The sequence below is a fragment of the Grus americana genome, chromosome 7, assembly GCF_028858705.1.
Source record: "Grus americana isolate bGruAme1 chromosome 7, bGruAme1.mat, whole genome shotgun sequence".
NCBI lineage: Eukaryota > Metazoa > Chordata > Aves > Gruiformes > Gruidae > Grus > Grus americana.
In genome coordinates, this window is record NC_072858.1 from 5093271 (window position 1) to 5115735 (window position 22465).

The 22465-nt window shown below is 38.3% G+C and overlaps 1 protein-coding gene across 2 annotated transcripts; it reads right to left on the reverse strand.

The window, feature by feature from the left end:
* Window positions 1-8584: 8584 nt before the first annotated feature.
* BUB3 (BUB3 mitotic checkpoint protein) lies at window positions 8585-22161 on the reverse strand. Of its 2 annotated transcripts, XM_054832474.1 has the most exons (9): window positions 22053-22161; window positions 21567-21724; window positions 19218-19412; window positions 18004-18073; window positions 16454-16605; window positions 13157-13315; window positions 11545-11722; window positions 10971-11187; window positions 8585-8941 (listed from the first exon to the last, which is right to left on the reverse strand). In XM_054832474.1, exons 2-9 carry the CDS (start codon window positions 21573-21575, stop codon window positions 8932-8934), a joined length of 990 nt encoding a protein of 329 aa, XP_054688449.1. In that variant the 5' UTR covers window positions 21576-21724; window positions 22053-22161; the 3' UTR covers window positions 8585-8931. The 2 variants fall into 2 exon arrangements, with proteins under 2 accessions (XP_054688449.1, XP_054688450.1); XM_054832475.1 differs by lacking the exon at window positions 8585-8941 and having other exon boundaries at window positions 10967-11187.
* Window positions 22162-22465: the final 304 nt, after the last annotated feature.

The following is a 22465-nucleotide window of genomic DNA, read 5'->3' on the forward strand; positions in this document are numbered from 1 at the left end:
CTTTTTTTTTTTTTAATAAAAAGTCCTTAGAGAAATAAAAAATGCAGAGAACTAAAACAAGAAATAAGGGGATACATATAATACATCATCTGAAACATGCACGCTCCCTCTATTAACATTTTCATCCTTCGTTTCCTTCTCTCCACAAAGAAAAAAAAAATCCCTCACCATAGAGATCCTAGGCAAGTAAGGGTGGCTTTTCCTTGACTGTAAACAGTTCCACAGCAGAACAAGATGTTAGCATAACAAATACTGAAATAAGAGGAAGAAAAAGGAACTATAGCCCCAAAGTGTTGAATCTGGACATCTCCGCTGGGTAAAGGAGGACAACAGAAAATTGATGATTTTTGCTGCTTTTGAGATCATAAACATTTTGGACTGGTCACATAGGCTTGGTTTGCAATCAGAACAGCAAAAAAACCTGTTTGCTTGGGGTTCTTTTTTTGTTGTTTTGTTTCAGTTTGGGATTTTGATGGTGATTTAGAAGACAGTGCAGAAAACGGCTTGTGAAAACATTAGGCTTTTATGCAATATTTCAATACGTTTGCCACATAGAAGTTATATTTGAATTATTCCTGACTGTAGGAACAGAGGCTTAATGAAATGTTAAATACTTAAACAAAACCAAAAAAAATTACCAATGGCATGAGGAGGATAAATAGAATTATTTGGAAACCAGTGAAATTTCCAGAAGGTGAAAGAAATAAGATAACCACTCCCAACCAGAGAGAAGGAATGGGTTCATAAGCAGCGTGTAAGGTCAGTCGATGCTGAAACAAAAGCACGGGTGGGACCGCGCGCCTTTGGAGCAGTGCGGCTTGTAGGAAACACCCGATGCTGGAAGAGGCACGCGATGAGATGCGCTAACCAGCATCCGCGTTCTCCCTCGCAGCTCGGTGGGCGTAAGCCCTGATGCACAGTTCCCGTATACTTGAGATGTGCATCGTTATCTTCTGCCCCGAGAGATGAAGCGATCACGCGGAGGTTTCTCTTTGGGTGAAAGTCATGAGGAGGCTGTTCGGGTGCATCCTAAAATAGCAGCGGCTGAAATTTCAGTTGTTATTTAAATGTCACCAAGAACAAAGCAATGGCGGACGTGCTTAAAACACCAGCGTTACGCTCACCGATGGGAATAAAAAGGGTGGGTTGTGTCCCTTTGAAACTGTCTGATCGAACGCAGCCTGCACGGGGGAATCCTGACGCTGCCAAGGGCTCCGCAACCTCAGCTACTGTTTGCAGAAAAGCCAGGTTTTTATCCTGTATTTGGACACTTGCAAGCAACTGCCAAAATAGGTTTCATCCTATGCTAGACTGATCAAGATATTGTAGATCATGGATACTTTAGCAAAAGGCATTGTTCCTAGAAAGTAATTGAAGAAGGGTACTGGAGGGTCTTAACCTTAATTGATTTTTTTTTTTATTCCAGTTTCCTAAGGAAATGAGATTCATGCAACGAAATTGTCTGTGTCTGTCTGCCCGTCCCCTTCTCTTCTCATCCCCCTAATAACTTGGGAACTGATTGACCAATTACAACTGAATTTGACAGAGGAAGGAGGTCTCAAAGATATCAAATTCCTCTATCTCTCATGAAAGCAGGCAGCCAAGCAGAGGAGACAGCCTTTAATAATGTGCCCAGGAAGGACGGGCCAGGAAAACTACCTGGGAAAAGTTTCCTCCTGATGGTGGAAGAGTTTAAGTCTAAACTTGATTTCTCAGATGTCTAAGAAGGAACAACCACAAAACCCAACTATGTAGAAAATCAGACTTTGTTCTGCGACTCACTGAATTACTTGTTCACTATCCAGATAAATTCAGGTTTTGTATTGGCAATCTTCAGACCAATACAAGTACGAAGATGCAAGTGGAGATCAGGAAAGAAATACGACTTTGACTTCCATATTGATTTCCACCTCCATCAAAAAAATATATAAATGCAAAAATTTCCTTCTCCACCCCATCCTTAAAAGTCTCACTTCTAACCCTATTATCTGCCTAATTAAATTTTGGATGTATAAAACTGTAAGACCCATCTTTCGGGAGACTGTACGCTTTAATCGCAATTACATGCTGCATATTTCATGATATATATCTTTTGCGTATAATTAGGAATAAAAAATGTAATCCCAAAAAGATGTTTAATAATTTAAATCCTGAGGATTTGATTAAAAGCATTCGAGGATTGCAGATGACAGGGAAAGAACAGTGACTCCATTATAACCAAGGGAAAAATACAAGGATTTGAGCATTTCTTTTATTTTTCAAACCAAGCACTATGATCTTAAAAACAAAGATTTAAAACAGGAACGGATAGATACGTTTCCCCAGATATATTCCTGCCATTATGGTACAGGACCAAGGGTTTTGCACAAAAGACCAGATGTTTCATTTGAAAAGTTTGTCTACAAATATTTCTCACAATGTTTCCGTCCAAAATCTCATTAGCAGGAATTAATGTACTCTGACAGAAACAGGGCACTTATCTTACCGCTCAGGCAGCATCACCTTCCAGCAGTCGTGTGTTTGCAGGCCACTACATAAAACCTTCGCGTGAAGAATCAAACAATCTCAACATCAAAAATATAGATGGAAGAGAAAAAGGCAGTGTCATGTTCTCAAAACAGGTAATTTACAAATACAAGAGATATTTCTATTATCTTATTACAGTCTGCGTCACCAGTTGACATCTTTAAATGATGCAGAGGATGGTATGGATTATCGCCAGCAAGCAAAAAACAAAAACTAGTGACTTTAAATATTAAAGCAAATGTCAAAGAATAGGCTAAGGGCCGTCACAGAACTGGGAACAGGGAGGCCTCTCCCACTTAAAAATACCCCACGTGTTTGCTTCTGGGGAAAATCCACCTGCAGCTTCTCACCAGCTCTGCAGCAGCGGACGCGCGTCCTACGGCGCCCAAAGCTGCACAGGTAGCGCTGCAGCAGCTGCAGCCATCCACTCCCCAGCCAAACGCGAAATGTCTGCGTGGGACAAGAAAACAGAGTCATCAGTAACAGACATCACAAACCGAGGGTGTGGAACATAAAGAAAGATACATATATATATTTTTTTATTATGTCTCCACTCTTTTGTCTGCTGCAGAGGCTACAGCTGTGCAATTTTCTTTTTTTTTTTTTTTGAGCTTTACAAAACAGATTACAAATTCTCTACTTAATACTTCTTAATAGTCTTTGATTTGCAGGGCCTGAATTATACATTTTTTCTGCCTAGATAATACTATGTAGAAATATCACAGCACATTTTATTTTTATTTTTGAAAGCACAACCTCTAAAAATGCTTGCACTTTCTACTTTCATCCTGTTACATCTATCCCTCACTAAAGTAGTAAAGTCAATCTGTATTTTACTGGAATCTCTTTATGCCACTTAGCAGTACAACACAATGGTGTATATTGGTTCATCGTATAAATAAATTTGCATTTAAGAAGATTCATCTAAGGATCTTAACTCTCCTTTAAAAATTTTGTCTCGTTTACCTTCACACAGAAGCACTGTTCGTTCGATTGATGAAAAAATTACATCACAGGAATAAAAAAGATTAACTCAAATAACTCCCCACAGTAAGTCTACAGCAGAGGCAAAAAATTAAACCAATTACGTGAGCTAGGAATCAAGAAATCTGTTCAAGTCCTGCCTTTGCTCTGTGACAAGGAAATTCGCTTCCTTATTCTGTGCCTTTGTTGACATCTGTGGAATGAGAATATTTCTTCTATCTCAACCTCTGGCTGTCTTACCTACGTAGGAAACAAATTCTCAAGCCAGGATAATTTCTTACAATGCATCTGTGCAGCGCTGAGAATATGGCAATTGTCTTTGTTGCATTGTTGTCGCTGCAGAACAGCGGTGGTTTGCAGAAAACGCAAGCAGGGAAAAGTAACCCCGGCTTAGTTTAATTTATTATTAGGAACTCTTTGGCATAAGTGCATAAATTATTGCTTTGTTTTTAGTTGATGCTACCTTGCTCTGCTTTTACGAAAAGAGAATACAGTAGGTTTGTGTAAGTGGGGAATTAAAATATCCGACTAGATGCTAGGCTGGTACAAGAGTTTTTTAGTGCCGGCTGACGGTGAAGCTAGCCGCAAGCTTAAACTACAATTATTGTAAACAAACTATTTATATAGCCAATAAGAATCAGGTACTCTGCTTTATTAATCTTATACAAATTCAGAAATGCCTACAAACTGAACACCTACATTGAATTTAAGAAGTATGATGATCTTGTTTAACGGGACAGTTCCGCGGAGCTTTCTCCCAGGTGGAGCTCCCCAGCACCCGCCGGCCAGGTCCCGCTAGCAGGGTAAGCTGGTAAGCGCGGCCGGATTCAGAGCTGAAATGAGGTCATCTGTTAATGGTGGGGTGGGCCACAGGGGAAAATAAATGCCTGACTACGAATTTTAAAGTTTTAAATAAATAGGAATCCCTGCCTCGGTTACAAAGAACACTAGTTTGCCGCAACAGGAGCAACGCCAGGTGAATGAGCGATCAGAGACAAACGGAGCAGCGGAACAACCAAAAGTACAACCAGTACCAGCTTATCTCTCCTGCCCAAAGATGGAACCGGATAAAACCACACCATTCCTGGCAGATGCCTGTCTAACCTGTGCTTGAGAAATTCCACACACGGAGACGCTGCAGCTTCCCTGGGCAATTTATTCCTGAGCTTAACCATCCTTACACTTAGAAAGTTTTTCCTAATGTCTACACTAATCTCTGCTGCAATTTAAGCTCATTATGCCTCGTCCCAGTCCCAGCGGACATGGAGAACAGTTTATTCCCTTCCACTTTGCAGGTAATCACAAGAGACTCTGAAGACCTATTACATCCCGTGTTGCTATCATGCATTAGCACATACATCTCTTTTCATGCGTTAGGAAATGCATGATATAGTCAAAAAGTGCCGCATATACAACCTTATGCAATAAGGCATATTTCACAGGAAGTGCCTTTAGCATATTAGTTATAAGAACATCTGGGCGAGTCCTGTATTTGACTTTTCATTTCTAAATTCTACATACCTGAATGTATTACAAAGTATCACTTAAATACTATTTTGAACAAAGAAGCCTGACACATTTCAGAGCAAATGTCAGGTTGCTGGAAGACAAGAAGTTGTATCGGTTGCATATTGACTAAAAAAAATTACTAGCCTTGTGGTTATGATTATACTAAACAACATAAAAGCAGCTAATGGTGTAATCACCAGAACAGATGTCTGCTAGTCAAAAGAAATAGGTTCTGCTCCAGACCACTAATATCGATCACTGATGGCGGACGTGTCATTTAGACCAACATTTGCAAGAGTACCCAACAGTAGAAACACCCAGCTTTTGGGCGTCTATCTTAACAGATGCACCAGCTGAATTACTGCTGAACTTAGTGACTACACAACTCCAACTACAGAAATTCCTGAATTTTCAAGGCAGTAAAAACTACTGGACACTTACAAAAGCGTGAGACAGTTAAGGGAGAGGGAGCTAGCAATACCTCCACAGCTTTGGAAAGGTCATTCTCAACAGCATCACTTAAGTCTCTGTGTTTGGAGCTCAGAGTTCAGCTTTGAGCTCGGAGCAGGGAATATTTTTGCTTGAGGAAAATGCCCATGTAAAGGACATTGCTTTTTTTTTAATATATATAATTGCAGCGGCAGCACAAAACATCCCATCTGAGATGTGGCAGAGCTCCAGACCTATGTGTAGTAACCATATACTGATTATCTCAAAGTACTTACTGGCCAACAGAAAGGACACTTACCAGCACGCTTTTGTAACATTCAGGGCACAGATGCCACTTGGCTTCTAATACCGCAGTGTTATGAGGCTCTTGTGAGAGACAACCCGTGATATTTTTTTCCTCCAAGCAGTCAACGGTGACTGATGACTCTATTAGAATGACAGCTATGACTCCATGTTTTCTGCATGGCCCTCAACACCCTGCAAAAAGCAACGACTTAAGGAGCTTTTTTAGATCTCAATTCCTCTGATCAAGAGTCAGTGTTTTGTTCAGCTGTTTGTTATATGGGACAGAAAAGGCTCGTTTCGTGATTTCTCTGGCTTATGAACCCCTGCCTTGACCTGCATTTCTAGAAGAGAGCTAATAAAAGGAAGATTAATCTTGTAAAAGAAATACCTGTATTCCAACTTCACATATTTGTACCTAACATACAGACATAGGTGTAGCCCTGACCAGTTAACATTTCTCTTCTCTGGCATTACACCTGGTTGTCTCATTATTTTCTACAGGCTTGTTTGTTTCAAGCATTTAAATAAAACACCAACACAGCACAAGGAACTTTCCTCTCATTTTTAAGGCAAAATAGAACCAGTAAGTCAAATCTGTTTCCTCCTATGTACCTTGGGCTACCTTTGTCCACTGAAGCACGCAGATCTCAGCACATCAAGCATTAAGTTTTTTCTCCCCTGATACTTACCAATGAAAAGTTGCACAGGTGACATCATTTCCAGGTTATGCATCTACTTTGTTAACCAAACTATTTGCAATTCCCCGAATTCCTTCTGTTCCCCTACGTTCTCTAGCTCTTCTTTCACTCTGTTCCCCACAGTTCTACCCCTGTAACTCCCCGCTCTATCCTCTCTCTCTTTCACATCATCACTAAGACACCTTTTTGTTAGTCCCAGCCTATTTCTGTCTTCACACATTATTCATTTAGACCCATCCTCACTTCAAGTTTCCCTTCTCCACAAGCAGGGTCAGTGTTGTGCTTCCAGGTAACAACAAAACTATTTATTTTGTGAGCTCAAGGTTATATTTTGTAATATTACACTCAGTTGAGAAGAGATGGAGAAACAACAGATATTGTGTATGTTTGCTCTGTAATATCTATGTATTTCAACCTGCACACACATACATGTGGTCTGGGACCCTGGAATGCCTGACAGTGTTAAAAGTTAAAGTCTGCTGTCTCAACCTAGAGTCATCCCTCAAACTAGGGGGTTTACTTACTATCTCCTTGCTAGTCATTCTTGCAGAAACCTTTAGTTCCCATATTTAGGCCCCAGACCATACATAACAACTTGTTTCTCAAAAAAAAAAAAAAAAAAAAAAAAAAAACCACAAAAATCCAACCTTTGCCTCACAGCAGAGTCACATACCCTCAGTTAACACGGGAAGAGAAAGGGATGGTGCACATCTATCAGAGCAGGGGCTGGATGCTACTGTAGTGACAGCATTATTCATGTTTAATTCAGAAGGAAGATCTTTAATTTTTTTCAAACCTATCAAAACCAGTTTATATTATCAAAGAATCCATATTTAGCTCATGACAAATTATAATTTATTCCACACACAACTCATTTATTATCTCTGTCTGGTAACAACTCAAGTGTGTGAGCTTTCTGCACACGCAGAGCCCAGCTTCCTCTCCATCACCACCTCCTTTGGAATGATTGGTTACTATTTCTGTTGTCAGCAAGTTTGTTTTCTTAAAGGTAATAACGTACTCCCACCAGCTACGCAGGCACTGATAACTCAGAAGTTGGGAGTAAAGTATGAATCCAATCTCTGAAATACTTACACCTTAACCACCTTTGATAAGCCTCGCAGGAGTTTTGTTCTGCCCCTCCTTACTATATCCACTACAAAGTGAATACTTACTACTTAAACACTTCCCAAACACAGGATACAAGCTACTATTCAGAGAGCAGTCTGACAGTCTGTTCTGCAGAGCTGGATGAGATTGTTTTCTGATCAGTACCACCAGTAAAAGTTTTTATTTCCACAAACCAGTTAGGAATGTGCAACACAATATATTCTTTTTAGAAAATGAATTTGCAGGTATAGTCTCTTGATCAGATCTACATTCCTGTTTAGAATAACACAAACACGCAACGTCCAAGTTGTTTCTCTAATACTGCTTTCCTAAGAAATTTTTAATTTGTCCAAGTTCAAGCGTGTTCTCACACTCACCCCCCACTCCAAAATCCTCAAGAAGCTGATACAAAATTCAATTACAGATTAGACTTCTTACCAGCTGGCAATAAGGCAAAGACAACATTCAGAGAAACAGCATATTTTCATGGGGTTTTGTGACCAGAATGACATTTCCACTCTGGGGAAACTCCTCTTTTCTACCTTTCCACTTGTGTTACTCCATAAATCCTGGGCTACCAGGACAGATCTGCAGACTAGGAACATATCGCTCAGCTGTAGGCTGAAATTCTACATTTGCTCCCCTCTACCCTCAATTCTTTCCAAGCATCATTAATTTTAGGCTTTTATGCAGTATGGGGGGGGGGGGGGGGGGGGGGGGGGGAAGTACCACATGTTCAAGTTCTTTCCTCCAGAAACAGTTAAGGATTCTCCAGTAACAATCAAGTCACCGAGATAAACAAGGCCACCTAATACAACTTCAGGCTTTCACAGCCCTGTGAAAATATTGCCTGGAGAGCCAGTGTTCTAGGTAATGAAAAAATTCACAGTTTATCTCACTGAAAAGAGATGAAATGTTGAAAAGTTTTCCATCAGGAAGATCTAGAACTCAAGAATTCTCGCAACTTAAAGGTTTGGTCTTAACATGTGTTTCACAAACAGCAAAAGTTGTTACACAATGTATTTGTTTTCAAAAAATCTATGGGTGTTTATTGAACAATTATAAGACCACTGGAAGTGGATACTACAAAATGTGTAAGTTTTTATAAATGTATACATAAAGTTGCCTACAGGACTGAACTAATTTAGCTACAGACAGCAGATAAAGAAAACAGTTTCACTAACATTGTAAGCAGGAAAGTAATGACAGATTAAAACATATTATAATATACAAACAAATATTTCTTAGTTAAAAATAACATCAGTACAAAGATTGTTCTTCTCACATCTATTGTTTTAGTTTAGTCTTATTAGGAGCAGGTGGGCACGTCTTGTAGAGAAGTAGTATCACCAGAAGTCTAAGTAGATCTCTAAGTAGACCTGAAATAAATAAACTGTATGTCAACAAGCAATATTTAGAGGAATCATAAGCAGGTAAAATATTCAACATTCTATAAAAGCAGAAAGGTTTAGAAAGACCACTTTCACTTGTATCAAAATACAATATATAATAATTTAGCGATCAAAAAGCTGATCTTGCCGAGTTTCTTTATATATTATGGTACCATCTTGATGCATTTAAGAATGCATCATGCAGAAATGCTAAGCGATTCAAATTAATATGCAAAAAGATCACTATGAAACAACTATTAGTCTCCTATTTCAAGTAACTTATTTTTAGAATAAACCAGAGATGACTCACACTACTGTAACATTAAAATATACGCATCATTCTTAGTGCCCTAAGGTTGGCACAAGCAACTTGTAAATGTCAGAAGAACATATAAACCTCGTTAATGTTTTCAGAAATTCATTTAAAGATAGAAACAGGTCCAAAAAGATGCCTGTCTAAATGCATTGCAATTACGTTACAATTATTTTCCAAATACACAGATATGCTCTGTCTTTTCTCAGCTCATTACTGACTCAAACAATTTGCCCTTCTGGGATCAATTGTTTGCTAATAAATAATTGTTTACAGTCACAAAATGATATTAAGGAGTATTCTTATTAGTTTTCCTTCTACAGCCTAATAAGATTCAAAACTAGCTGATTCCCAAGAGTCTAACCTTAACCTTGCTGTGTTTAACAGCCCAGGAAATGATGAACCATCTGTTTCAGAAAATAATGGAGGGCCGAGAGGAAATATTGTTTAATTGTAGATTAACCTCCTCATACGGCAGAATGAAGCATCTACAGAATTAGCAACCATAACTAGCAATGAACAAAAATAACTGAAAGCAGCTCTTACAGCAAGTATTATTTTATCACCTTTTTTTATTTAACCCTCCCAAATGTAACAAGTACAACCTGATTTTAAACATAAGTTTGAATTATCATCTTTGGATTTTTTGTTTTTTATTTTTTACTTGAGGAAGCAGCAGAAGTAAATCCTGAAATAATTCTGGTTTTATGGTTTTATTTTTCCATGAGTATCAAAATTATTGTAAAACAAACATCTCCAGATGAGAGATGGTGTATTTATTCGTCTATAACTTCCACCTCATGTCTCCACAGTGATAAAATGGCTGCTCCAAAGCAATATACAAGTCACTTAAGGGAGGTGTGGGAAGGTCTTCAAGTTTTAAACTCAAGAGCTTTGGTCGCTTATCTGTGTCTATTTATGTAGCCACTTCAATACTAAACAATACTAAGTAATGGAGACAAGCAAATAAAATGTAAGACAGTTGAGTACTAGAAGAAAAGACAGCAATGACAAACCACAGAATTTGAAAATAAAAACAACTGCTCCTGTGCTAGCATAATGAAGAGTAGTGCAATTCTGCACTGTGACGGCAATTTTTCTATGTAACTTTCATGCCGAAGTGAGCTTAACAGAAATCTTTCACCTCCATCAATCAGTGTGCCCCATTTTGACAGCAACAATGATAGAAAAGTGTGTTATCAGAGAGCTGCAGCAAACTCAATACACGGGAACCAAGAAAGCTTTTCCTTGATTTTACACAACCTTCCTAAAACAGTATCTAGATTCACTTCTGGCTGTGACAGCTGGGTGCATACTCAGTGTGCAAAGATTTCATTAATTCTAAGTTTTAAATATCCAAACACAGTAACATTTACTCAAATAAATTATGCTTGAATTCTTCACTTAATTCTTGAAGCAATGAGCTAGCAATAACTCCACAGCTTCATATAATAGCACCTATTCAAAAAGGATAAGAGTTTGACATTCTTCTCCTACTAAACAACTAGGCACAATTTTATCCATCAGACGTCTATCAACCTACGGATATTGAAAGCTTGGGCAAACAAGATAAAATCAAAACCAACCCTACTGTCAAGCTGCACTATCTACTGGCATCAATAATGCTATTCATGAATTTAGGAAAATTAATAAATCTTGGGATGAATGCTCAGAAAGGCTCAAATACAGGTGAAGCATACTCACTTAGGTTTTGTTTCTGCATCTGTCACTTGGCGAATATAGATACCATCTTCAGGATGTTCAATGTCATCCATTTCATACATATACGAAGAAGCTATTGCAAGGGTAGTTCCATCGTTGCTGAAGGCAAGTGATGCTATGCTTGTGGGATACCGATGGAACTGACACAGCCGCTTTTTATTAAATGGATCCCAAATATTTACGAATCCATCAGAACCTCCTGAAAATCAATTTTTTAAAAACTGTTTGTAAACTATAACTGGGAGAATGGTAAGACTGAAAAGATACAGCAAAGGAAGAAGGGGAAAAAAAAGGAGAGAACACTACCTGGAATTACTTTGCCAGTAAAAACACGGGATTATAGAGAGTTGCATAATTCAAGTAAAGAGCACGATGAGTATTTCCCAAAATCCCTGTTAAAGCAACTCTCATTGCATCAAATAATTTAAAAACTGTGCTCATTGCAAGAAATATGATTTAAATACTTAAAAAGTAAGGGCATAAGAAGACAAGGCTGACCTGTTTAAATCAAAACTAAAGGAATTGATGCAAGTGTTACAAAAAATGGAGTATCTACCTGTAGCAAACGTGTTGTGGACATTATGGAAAGAAATAGCATTAACTGGATAAATCTGCTCAATGTTATTTTCCTTCAAACGGTGACATTTGAATGCATATTTCTTTTTCTGGATTTCTGGACTTGGATCCAAATATTCCACCGCGACACGACCTTCAATAGAACTTAAAACATAACCCTACCAAAAAAAATTTGGAGATATGCATTTTAGAATGTTGCAAGTAGAGAAGAGATTGCAATACACTTTATCTTATACCCCCCTAAATTCAAATAAATTCAATGTAAACAGTCTTAAATTGTGTACAACCAGAAATTGTTTGCTACCACAGATTCATGGCATCATTGATAAAATCTGCTTCTAAGAAAGAAGTAATGCAGAAAAAAAAGCTTTCCGAGAGATTCTCATTGCACCATAGTTTTAAGCTGACAGTGAGGCTTTTAATCACCCCTGCAGACCCAAACACAAGTTGATTTAGGGAAAAAACGTTAAGAGTTAAGAACCCCTTGTATTTGCCCACCTTGTCTTTGCCCACCTATTCCCTGGGGCCTAAATATCTCAGTTATTTGAGATACAGGACTATTTAGTTTCGGAATTACATTAAAATTAGTTTGGAACTTTATACTAGCAACTAAACATTCAAGTTGAAACAGTATTTGCAGTGAAACTTGATTATAAGTGGTGTCCACTTATCCAGTTAATTACAGTCCTGAATTCGAGCAATCTGAAATGCTTTTATTGTAACTTCTGAGTTAAGCCCATAACAGTTCTTTTCAGAAATAGGATTGTAATGATATCTAGCTATAGCAAGGTTCTTTAAAATCCATAATACAATGCAATCCGGAAGATCAGCTTGTTTTACTATAACTAGAACAGAAAATGGACAAAGCATTCATGTCAGTTCAAGAAAAAGTAACTAGGTCTCCCAATTCCTGTACTATCAGTATGTACACAGGAAAATTCTCTTCCAAATTTATCTGTCAAAGAGCTAATCTTCTTGCTTTACTTCAGAAAGAGAAATACCACAGATACAGCTGTTCCATGTAGGTTAACAGTGTATGATCACCTAAATTGTACAATTCCCCCTAGATAATGGATCGTGGGATCTCGAGTGCATGACACAGACTCAGAGGTAAAAAAAAAAAAAAGGAAAATATATAAACAACATTCATATAGTTTTAATCCTGCCCCGTTCACAGCCTGTTGAAGAACTTAGGGCTACAATCCATAATGGCTGCTGAGCAACCACCAATTGTCTTCCCCTCTTCTCCTGCAACTTTGTGGGGGTTTTGGTTTGAGTTTTAATTACATGTTAGCATTATGACATATTAAATAGGTTATTTTAAAAATGGAGACAAAACTGAGAAAAAAAACCCAAAAACATATGTGGTTAAGTCAGTGGCAAACATTCCTAAGCTACACTGTTAAAGAGTTAACCTGGAACAAGGAGCCTCAACACCATTTTTTCCCCTCTCCCAGAGTTTGTTTACAAAACTTTGAAGGCCAGAATTTTTTTTTTAAATGAGAGCAGGTTGTAGAAGACTTGAAAAATAAACCATCATTTTTCCTAAAGAATATCCAGCAGAAATATAATTACTGACATGGTTCCCATACCTGTTTATTTGGAAACGCTCTGATACAGCGGGTCTGGTATTTCAGGCTCGATTCCCTCCGCTGCTGAACATAACCCATGTTCCGCAAATCCCACACCAGCACTCTCCGACCTGCTGTCCCCACAATTAGTCTATCTCCAGACACAGAAAGTGTGTAGACCTTTAAAAAAAAAATTACAATATTTAACACTTATTAGCCTGGATATCCATTGTTCTTTGTACAAAATAAAATGTCAGCAATATGCAATAACAGAACAGGTCACTTCAATAAAGTCTATAGCTATTTCCCCTTTGCTTCAATTTATAACTCACATTTTGGATAAACAGCAGTAGTGTGCAGCTGGTTAGTGGTAAGACACTGATGTAGCATTTCAAAAGCTCACTCTTAATTCTGCACCCTAACACATAGCTGAAAAAAATCAAGTCCAACACAGCACCATACTACATATAACAAATTTAGCCAAAAAAAAAAATAAATTAAGAAAAGTTTTAATATGCATATGTACTTGTGCAATTCTAAGTTTCAAGCACATTAATTCAGTTCCCAGTCTCCAGATCTCGGTGATATCTGGCTAACCTTCCACACGAGACTTTTTTCCTTTTGCTGGTATTACTCATGTTTTAAATGCTACACACGTACAGAAGTACTTATGTATAATTCAAAAGGGAAATCAGTATTATTCAAGTTTCCTCAAAAATTATTTCAAGCGTTAAATTTATTGGATATTTCAAGGGAAGAGGAAAACAGATACAAACTAACAAGGGGGAAAAAAGGGCATGGAGATTGGAATTCATCTTCGCTTGGTATGGACAGCTTGCATTCCCCACTATCAATTCATGATCCTGCAGTTTAGTCCTACAATACCACATTATGACACATTTTCTTCTCCGTTTTCCTCCATCTGGTAATCATGCGTTTTTCTTTTTAAACAGAATACTTCAAGTTCAGCTTCATGTTAATAAAGAGAAATAAACTGCCAAGAAATAATTTTAAAAAAACCAGTACTTTGTATAGATTAATAAAACTAAGTGAAATCAAAGGAAGCAATATGCTTGACATCATTAAAAAGGACTACAGCTTGAAATTCCAATTCTATTCAAAAAACTGGCTCAGAGGTTCTAATTTTTATCAAATTTCTCATGAAAATATTCAGCATATAAATAATTCTGTTTCCAACTATTACTTGGGATACAGTTAATCTGGAAATATGTTAAAAAGAGAAAAAAGGTTCAGTCAAAAACTCTGTGCTATCAAATGAATTACAAGTTGTTGATACACAAGCAAGATGGAATCCAGCTACCTATAGCTGTCCTGTCACTGAGCTGCTAACAAGAGCAAACTGTGTAAGAATGAGCTTTTTCAAAAGTGATCTAATGCAGCTAAATACTTAGGAAACAGATATTGTATATACCTCAGATCAAGAATCAAAAGCGTAAGAGATCTGGGATCCTGCCAGAAAGATTCAATGTACTTTTGACATGTGCTTGTACAAATTCACTCAAGCACCTAGTTTTGCTTTCTGGTTCTCTGATAAAGCCCAATAAGCTACTTGGTTCTGGTAAGACTGCACTGAAATATCAAACAAAACAACTTTTCATTTGCTATAAACATTTCTGGAGAAACTGTGTTTTCAAAAAGTTTATTTCTAATAAAAAAATAAGCCAACAGGTGTGCATGTATATATCTATATGTGTACATACATATAGATATATACACACATTAACAAAAACCTTCCTTTAACCAATCCACATTCATTCAGCAAGTATTCTTGGTCTAAAACATGATTGTTGAACTTTCCTCTTAAGACTGAGGTCTTAAGATGGGAAATGTCTTAAATGTTCACATAGGAGTTGCCTAAAATTTCCGGTGATCCCAATTGCCAAATCCCACTTACATATAAAAGGGTAAGAAAACTTTGAGCCAACAGTAGTTACATACTTTAACAAGAGAGTTTTTTCAAGTCTCTGTTTGTTATTTATATAATAATTGATAAAAAAATACTAACAAACATTATATAAAAAGTGTTTGTGCACATGTATGGAAACAAAGGCATAAAGAACATTAAATATCTTAAATCTTCTTTACAAACTGATGTCACACCTGTATAGTAAGTATTCTTTCTACACCACACAATCATAAATCAAATGAAACCATTGTCATGCAGTTGAGTAGGTGTACACATTTATCAAAGGCAGTATTAAAAAAATGACATAATGAACCTTGCTGAACCAATAAGCAGCTTGATTCACTATGGCTGTCCATTATATGATATTCTGTCAGCAATTTATCACAGTTCTTTACATGCTACATACAGCTATAAATCAAAACTAGAAATAATGCAATTACTTTATTCTGAACAAAGGTCTTGCCAGAAGTAGATTCAGCTATGTTGTAACAAAAGTAATAGCTATTTAGATGCAATAGGGGATGTAATGGTGGCTCATAATTATGACTTGATAATACGATGTGACAGAGCTAAATGAAATTTTAAAAAGGTATAGGCAAAAAAAAAATATTCATATGTATAATTATCTGGCAACCCAGCCTGTGTTTAGGAGTCTATGAAAAAAAAAATTATTGTTGTATAATTCTTTCAGTGAACACCACTGTAAGCAACATAAAGATTAACACACCATACAGCCACTAGAAAAAGCTGAAGACATTACGTTTTAACTTATTTCTCTTGGTCTCCCATTAGCTCAGAGGACTTTAGTATTAGGTGAATGTCTGATTAGTAACACAACAGGTAAATTACAAGACAAGCAATTCTGTTCAATCTTTTAATACAAATGAAAAAAACAAAATATTGTTTCAGGCAATATAATTGGCCTCCTACTATATCTCTATGCACATTTCAAAACAATCAGACCTTATGACTGCCAGGATCCGATATACCTAGAAGTCTTAATGTTTAAGATAATCAATAGTGCATATTAAAATTAAGCCAAGGATTATTAAAGGATTACTTCAATTTCACATGCTGTTTTTGTTAGGTTTTCCTTCTTCAAGCTTGTTTTAAATTATAATAATTTGGTCCATCACAGGTGCTAAGAATTAAGTTATGCTCTCCTATTGATGAAAGCTCAAAGCCTTAACCTAAAAAAAAAATCCAAAATTACAACATATTCTGAATCTCAGTATTTTAAAATGCAACATTTTCACAGCTTAAAAATCCTTAAATGTAACTTTTCAAATTCAGTTCAGTTTAAGACAGTGTCCTGTGTGGCGATGTGTAACCAGTCACTGGATGTATTATTTAACATACCACCTGGAATGCAGCATCCAGCACATACATACCTTTTCAGGCTGAGAGAAGGTTCCTGCGTTACAAGGAGTTCTGGGATCCCACAGTTTAACTGTTTGATCCCAACTTCCAGTCACCATGACATTCACTTCTGGGCAATACTCGACACACCTGATAGGAGCATCGTGGGCACCAACAAGGTTTTCTGTAAGAAAATACAGTATATTTTAACTTTACTGGCTCTATAAACAGTCAGAATATCTTGAATAAAGAATAATAAAAAAGAACACTACTGCAGTATGAACACACTATTTTGTGACATTCCCACAGATGTATCGATATGCTAGGAGTCTCTTTAAGGATAGTTCAGTCTTCAGAAGCATAACTTTTGCAAAGATCAGGAATGTTAAATTTAAACATAGGTCTCCTGAGATTATAAAAGAAAGTTAAGAACTTTAGGCAGCCACAGAGAGATCTTCTGAGGTATCAGGAAGTGTTCAGTATCAAATGGTATCACCACCTGAGACACAGACACTAATACAGAAAGCTTGCATATATTAACATTACGACAAAAGAAATGGATTAATATTACATATTAATAAAAATATTAATATAAACACTTCTAGAAAGTAACTTACAACGTAATTATTTGACCTTTTTTGGTAACATTACTGCGCACACAAGTTTGTCAAGCCCTGGCTATTGGTTGGTTCTGGTGACCACATTTGTCTCAGGCTGACATTCGCTCTTCTCTTTAACACACATATACACACAAAGAAAAGTTAAGACAAACCAGCTCTGTATTTTGCAACAATAAGGCACTGAAACTGTGTTACTTACAAGCAATATTTTGTTAGAAAAAAATGTCAAATGGCCTATACAAAGCAAAAGCTTTTTATACATTCCCCCGTGCATGTTGAAGATCATTCTAAATATGTCTAAATCACAAACCTTTGGAAAATAACATGCTCAGTTTTAGTTCAACTTAGCTAATTCCCTCTAATTGAGACACAGCAGCCTATGGCAGAGCGGGATTATTAAAAATTCAATTCAAGGCATCCTACAACAAACATCTACCAAAACTTTCTGGGAAACTGCCAAATGCTTCCACGCTTTTAGGCAGTACTTACTAGGGCCACTAGTTACTCTGCTAGATAAAGGTACATATGATGTGCACCTTAAATCGTCAGTGTGACAAGTATATAGCTGTTTCCTTCCATTTTCACCTTAAAATAAGTAAATAAAAAAAAAGAAATACACATGTAAAACACATCAATGAATGGAAAAGTTTAAACTCTCAGTTTGGCAGCAACAGATTCGGCCCTTCTGTTAAAGGTGTTATAGCCCAATCTTCAACTACACAGTAAGGAATATTGCATTGTTCTGTGTCTCGGTGATCAGAAAGGGTTGCACAGCAAAGGAGACCACTGAGCACTAACACTGACAACTCGAATCAACAGAGGTTTATAATCAACATCTAAACAGCTACTACTTAAAGTAAATATGTCCCATCTAAAAAACTTGAAACACATTCTGTTCATGTAAGTATATAAATCTGAAGGTTAGGTCAGTTGAGACCACTTACAGAATTCAATCTGCTTACCTTGGTCCGTGTTTAAATCGTGCATTTTCAACTGCTGATCTAATCCTCCACTCCAGGCATGGGTAGGATCCTGTAAAGCAAAAAATTTCACCTTATGACACGTGTTAAGCTTCCCTGGCTGCCATACATTTAATCTCCTAGGCTCATAACAAAGGACTTGCCTTCAAGAGTTTTGGGAAGATGGGAATTAAGACACAAGGGTTAAGATCCATCCCAGATCTAAACAGGTAGATGACAGAAGCTTTGCAAAAATTTCAGTAAAGCGCTTTGAGCTATATGATTTTTTTTAAATTTAAAACTAAAAAAAAAAAAAAAAGGCAGCGAGAGGCTCTAGCAAATCATTTCCATTTTTGTAAGAGCAAAGCACACAATACTTATTTTTAAATGACTGCCAACCTAAGCCAGTTTCATCTAATTGAAGTGTAATCCTTCCAAAATTAATTTAGAAGTTAGATACCATTTGAGAATGCATGTTGATCCACAGTACGATATTAACTATGTGACAAAATGTTCAGTGAAAAAAGCACAAGTAGACCTGAAAATGTAAATTGACCCTTAAAACACTCAGTAACACATCAAGATCAAATCACTGGAGGACATATCAGAACACGAGGCAAAAAAAAAAAAAAGCTAATTGAAACATTCTACTTTATACCAAAAAAAAGGCAAAGCAAAAAAGTGGCACCAATAAACTTAAACCATTCCAAAGCATATTTCACATCCAGTGCATTAAAAATACAGAAATCAAGTATCTGGTAAATGGCTCACTTGAAACAATGCCATGTTTCCAAAACAACCCAGTATGAGAAGGTTAAAAAAGAAAAGACTAATTGGCTATGGGCATTTATTGTGAATAGTGATTTCTGGCTACATACTACCAGTACGACTCTTTGTAAAAAAAACACGCACACAATTTACCATACCACTGCAGAAACAGCACAAACCAGCTCAAATTACTTTTACCTACCACTTCTACCACAGATAACTTATTCACGTGCCTGCACCCTTCACAGAAAATACCTGTATTTAGGACTAGAACGACGTTCATTAAAAGAAGAATAATTGGCAGAAGTAAGCTATTTTTTTAACCTAGATTTCAGGTAGTATTTCACTATCCCTTTAATTTCAGGAACTGACAATTTCTCATGCACCTTGGGCACTATATGTCTATAAAATAATAATTTTTTAAAAAAAAACAACCCTCACATACTTACATAAAAAGCACAGTCAAGGACAGCTCCTGAATGTTGGTATTTGAGTCTCATGGTGTTGGCAGGAACATCATAGAGTCGGACAGTCGTGTCCCAGGATGAAACAAGCAGAAACTGAGATGTATTTGGACTAAACTTTACTGATGAAATACCATCATCTGGAGTTTGATTTAGTTTGAATTCGTTTGATCCCGTCATCTGAAGAAAATAATGCAGACAATTCTAGTAATAATAAGACCGTAAGCCTAGCAAGTTAGTTAGCTAACTGATCCATCTTAAAGGTAACTTAAAGTAGACCTGAAAAGTTTACTAGCTTTTACACAGAAAAAGTTCAGAACACCCAGACTTCTGACAAACTCTAAGATTCAAGATGCTACTCCCTGTCCAAAACCTCAATAAATTCCTCCCCCATAGAGAGCTTCTAAATTTAAATATAAAATGTAATATGGAATAAACAGTACAAAAATTTTATTTTTTATCATCACCTATAAACTTAGACATTGCTACTTACAAATGTATTTTTCCCCCACTCTACTCTGTGTGTGTGGCTGTATTTTTAAAAGTTAATATTTATAAATTACTGTGAGTATCAAGAAGTTACTTTAAAAAAACACATGCAGGCAGAAAGGAATTCAATTTGAAAACTCTAACAAGAAGTGTTGATTTTTTTCCTGAGCTGGTATGACTGTAATAAACTTCCAAGAATTGCAACTGGATCATCTTTTAAATAGTTTTTGGTACTCTGTAACTTTCCAATCCTTGGGCTTCCATAAGTGTCATAAAATATTTCCAATCAAATAGCTTTAAGATTTTTTTTTCTCTTAGAGTTTAAAGAAGGTCAGATAAGAAAGGAAAGTTATGCTTTGTGGGGTACTGAAATGTAGAGCAAACATGTAAATGCGATATGACGGAAAAAGAAAATCAGCAATTCAATGACACACCAATGACTCTGAAGGTTGCACTCACTTCATAGGACTAGTTAGTTGTATACTCGAAAATTCAAAGAAGGGGAGCAGAGACTGTGAACCGCAAATTTGAGCTGGGAAAACAGTGAAGACCTTACAAACACTCTGAAAGAAGAAATTGCTCATCATATGTACAACAACAAAATCACCTAAACTTTTTTAAGGCTTCAGAAAACCTTAACCGTACACTTCCCTTATGCTAAAAGAGCAGAGAAGTAAATTAGCTTAATTTTCTATAACACCATCACTCCTGAATTTCAAGAGGGAACGAGCAGATGAACCAGGACAAGGTTCAGATTTAGTGCACAATTATTCTAGTTCAGCACTTGTCAGTAACTGAACAACCATCAAGTTGTACAATAATGTGAGCATGACATATTCTCACACTGGAAAAATTTCCTAAGTGGGAGTTTTGGTAGGTGTTCTGTAAGACATCCTTAAAAAGAAAAAAACAAAACAAAACCCAAAATCACTATATCAACACAAAGTGCTATGTCTGCTCTTTAAACATGAAGTGAGAAGAAACCTTTTAAGAATAGGAAATAAAAACTTCTTTCTTAACCCCTTCTTTCAGCTCTCCTTTGGGAATACTTGGGCAAAAGACAGATATGCTTGAGAATTTGCCACACATATTTCTATTTGAATACTACAGAGAACTTGGCAGCACCTTCGTCACACTTTAAATGGTGACATGTACCTCAGTGAGTATTTCAGAAGGATGTACACAAAATCTAAAAGAATTTAGAACCACTAAAAGAATTAAGCTGGACATGTTAATTGCCTTGTCTATTTATGGCAGAAAACTCAAACAAGCATAAGGATTTGAGGCACCTGGTACAAGTTACTAACCAACCCAAAAGCCATCAACAAGCAGCAGTTACCTACATCAGAAACCTGCAATAATCGCTGAAAGGTATTTTTAATCCAGAAAAAAAGTTATAAAATATCAGAATTTAAATATATCCTAACTTTTACATGTTACCCCCCTCCCCCCCAAAAAAGAAAAAAAAGCACAAAGAGCTCTGCACATTTTCACAAATACTACTGCTTCACAACCAGAACTGCCAGACAACAGTAATTGTCATGTCCACCTCCAACAACAAAATCCTGGTAAAATTTTCAAGCACCGCAAGAGATAACTCATACAGACAACGTTATAGGGAAGATGCGCGCTGTTAAAACTGCGATGGTAACTTCACTACAAGGTGCACCTTTGCAATTCCATCATTCCCAAAAGCTCATTTTTACTGAGCAGGTAAGAAATCAGTGCTTTCATAGTTCCTCTTAACATAGCACACTATCACTTAACGAGAGAGCGAGCGTTTCTCGAACAAAGCAGGCCGCTTCGGATGACCAGCCTGTACTTTCAGTAAGACATTCCAAGTACCGTTTTCATATTGCACGAGTTCCTCTCCCCGCTCCACCAAGAAAAAGCTTTCTCCCTGCTGCAGCAGCGGATTACGGAAGCACTGAGGCGTCGGGGGCACGGTCGCTCTCGCAGTACGGTCCCGGAGAAGCACGTCAGGATGCGGGAGATGCTGCCGGCTGCGGCGGGAAGGGAAAAAGAGTGAGAGAACGGCCCGAGAACCGAGGGAGGGCCGAGGCTAGCGGCGGAGAGACTCCGGCACCCGCGGCCCCACCGGGGAACACACGCGGAGCCGGAGCGCCCCGGGAGTGCGGCGGGAGAGGCCGCGGCGCAGCTGAGGGGAGGCGGCCGCCAGCCGGGGCGAGAGGAGGCCGCCCCCAGGCCGAGACGCCCGCTGCGCCTTAGCGCTGCCCCGCGACGCAGGCCTGGCCGCCCCGCACAGGCCTCCGCACCCCCCGTCCCGCGCGGAGAGCGAGAGCGAGGACCCGGGCCCGGGCCCGGCCTCACCTAAGCGCTCCACCCGGGCCCCGCGCCTCCGGCCTGCCGTCAACCGCCACCGCCGCTCACGCGCACTCCCGTTCGCCCCGCCCAGCCACACCGCCCCACCATTGGCCGATTCGAAAGGACGGAACTGCGCGTGTCGGCGTGCCCCGCGCGCCCGCAGTTTCCGGCGTGTCCCTGTGCCGCCGCAGGGCATGCCGGGGCGTGTAGTCCGCGGGGCCCAGTGGGGCGAGGCGGGGGAGTAGTGCGGGCAGCCGTCTCTCCCCGTCGTTCCCGTTATCATCAGCGGCTGCTAACGGGGGCTCCAGGGCGGGGGCGGCGGGGCGGCCCCCGGGACAGCCACACGGGCGGCCCCCGGGAGGGGCTGCGGCGGCCTGACCCCCGCCCTGGGGTGCCCGGGGCCACTGTCGGGGTGAGCG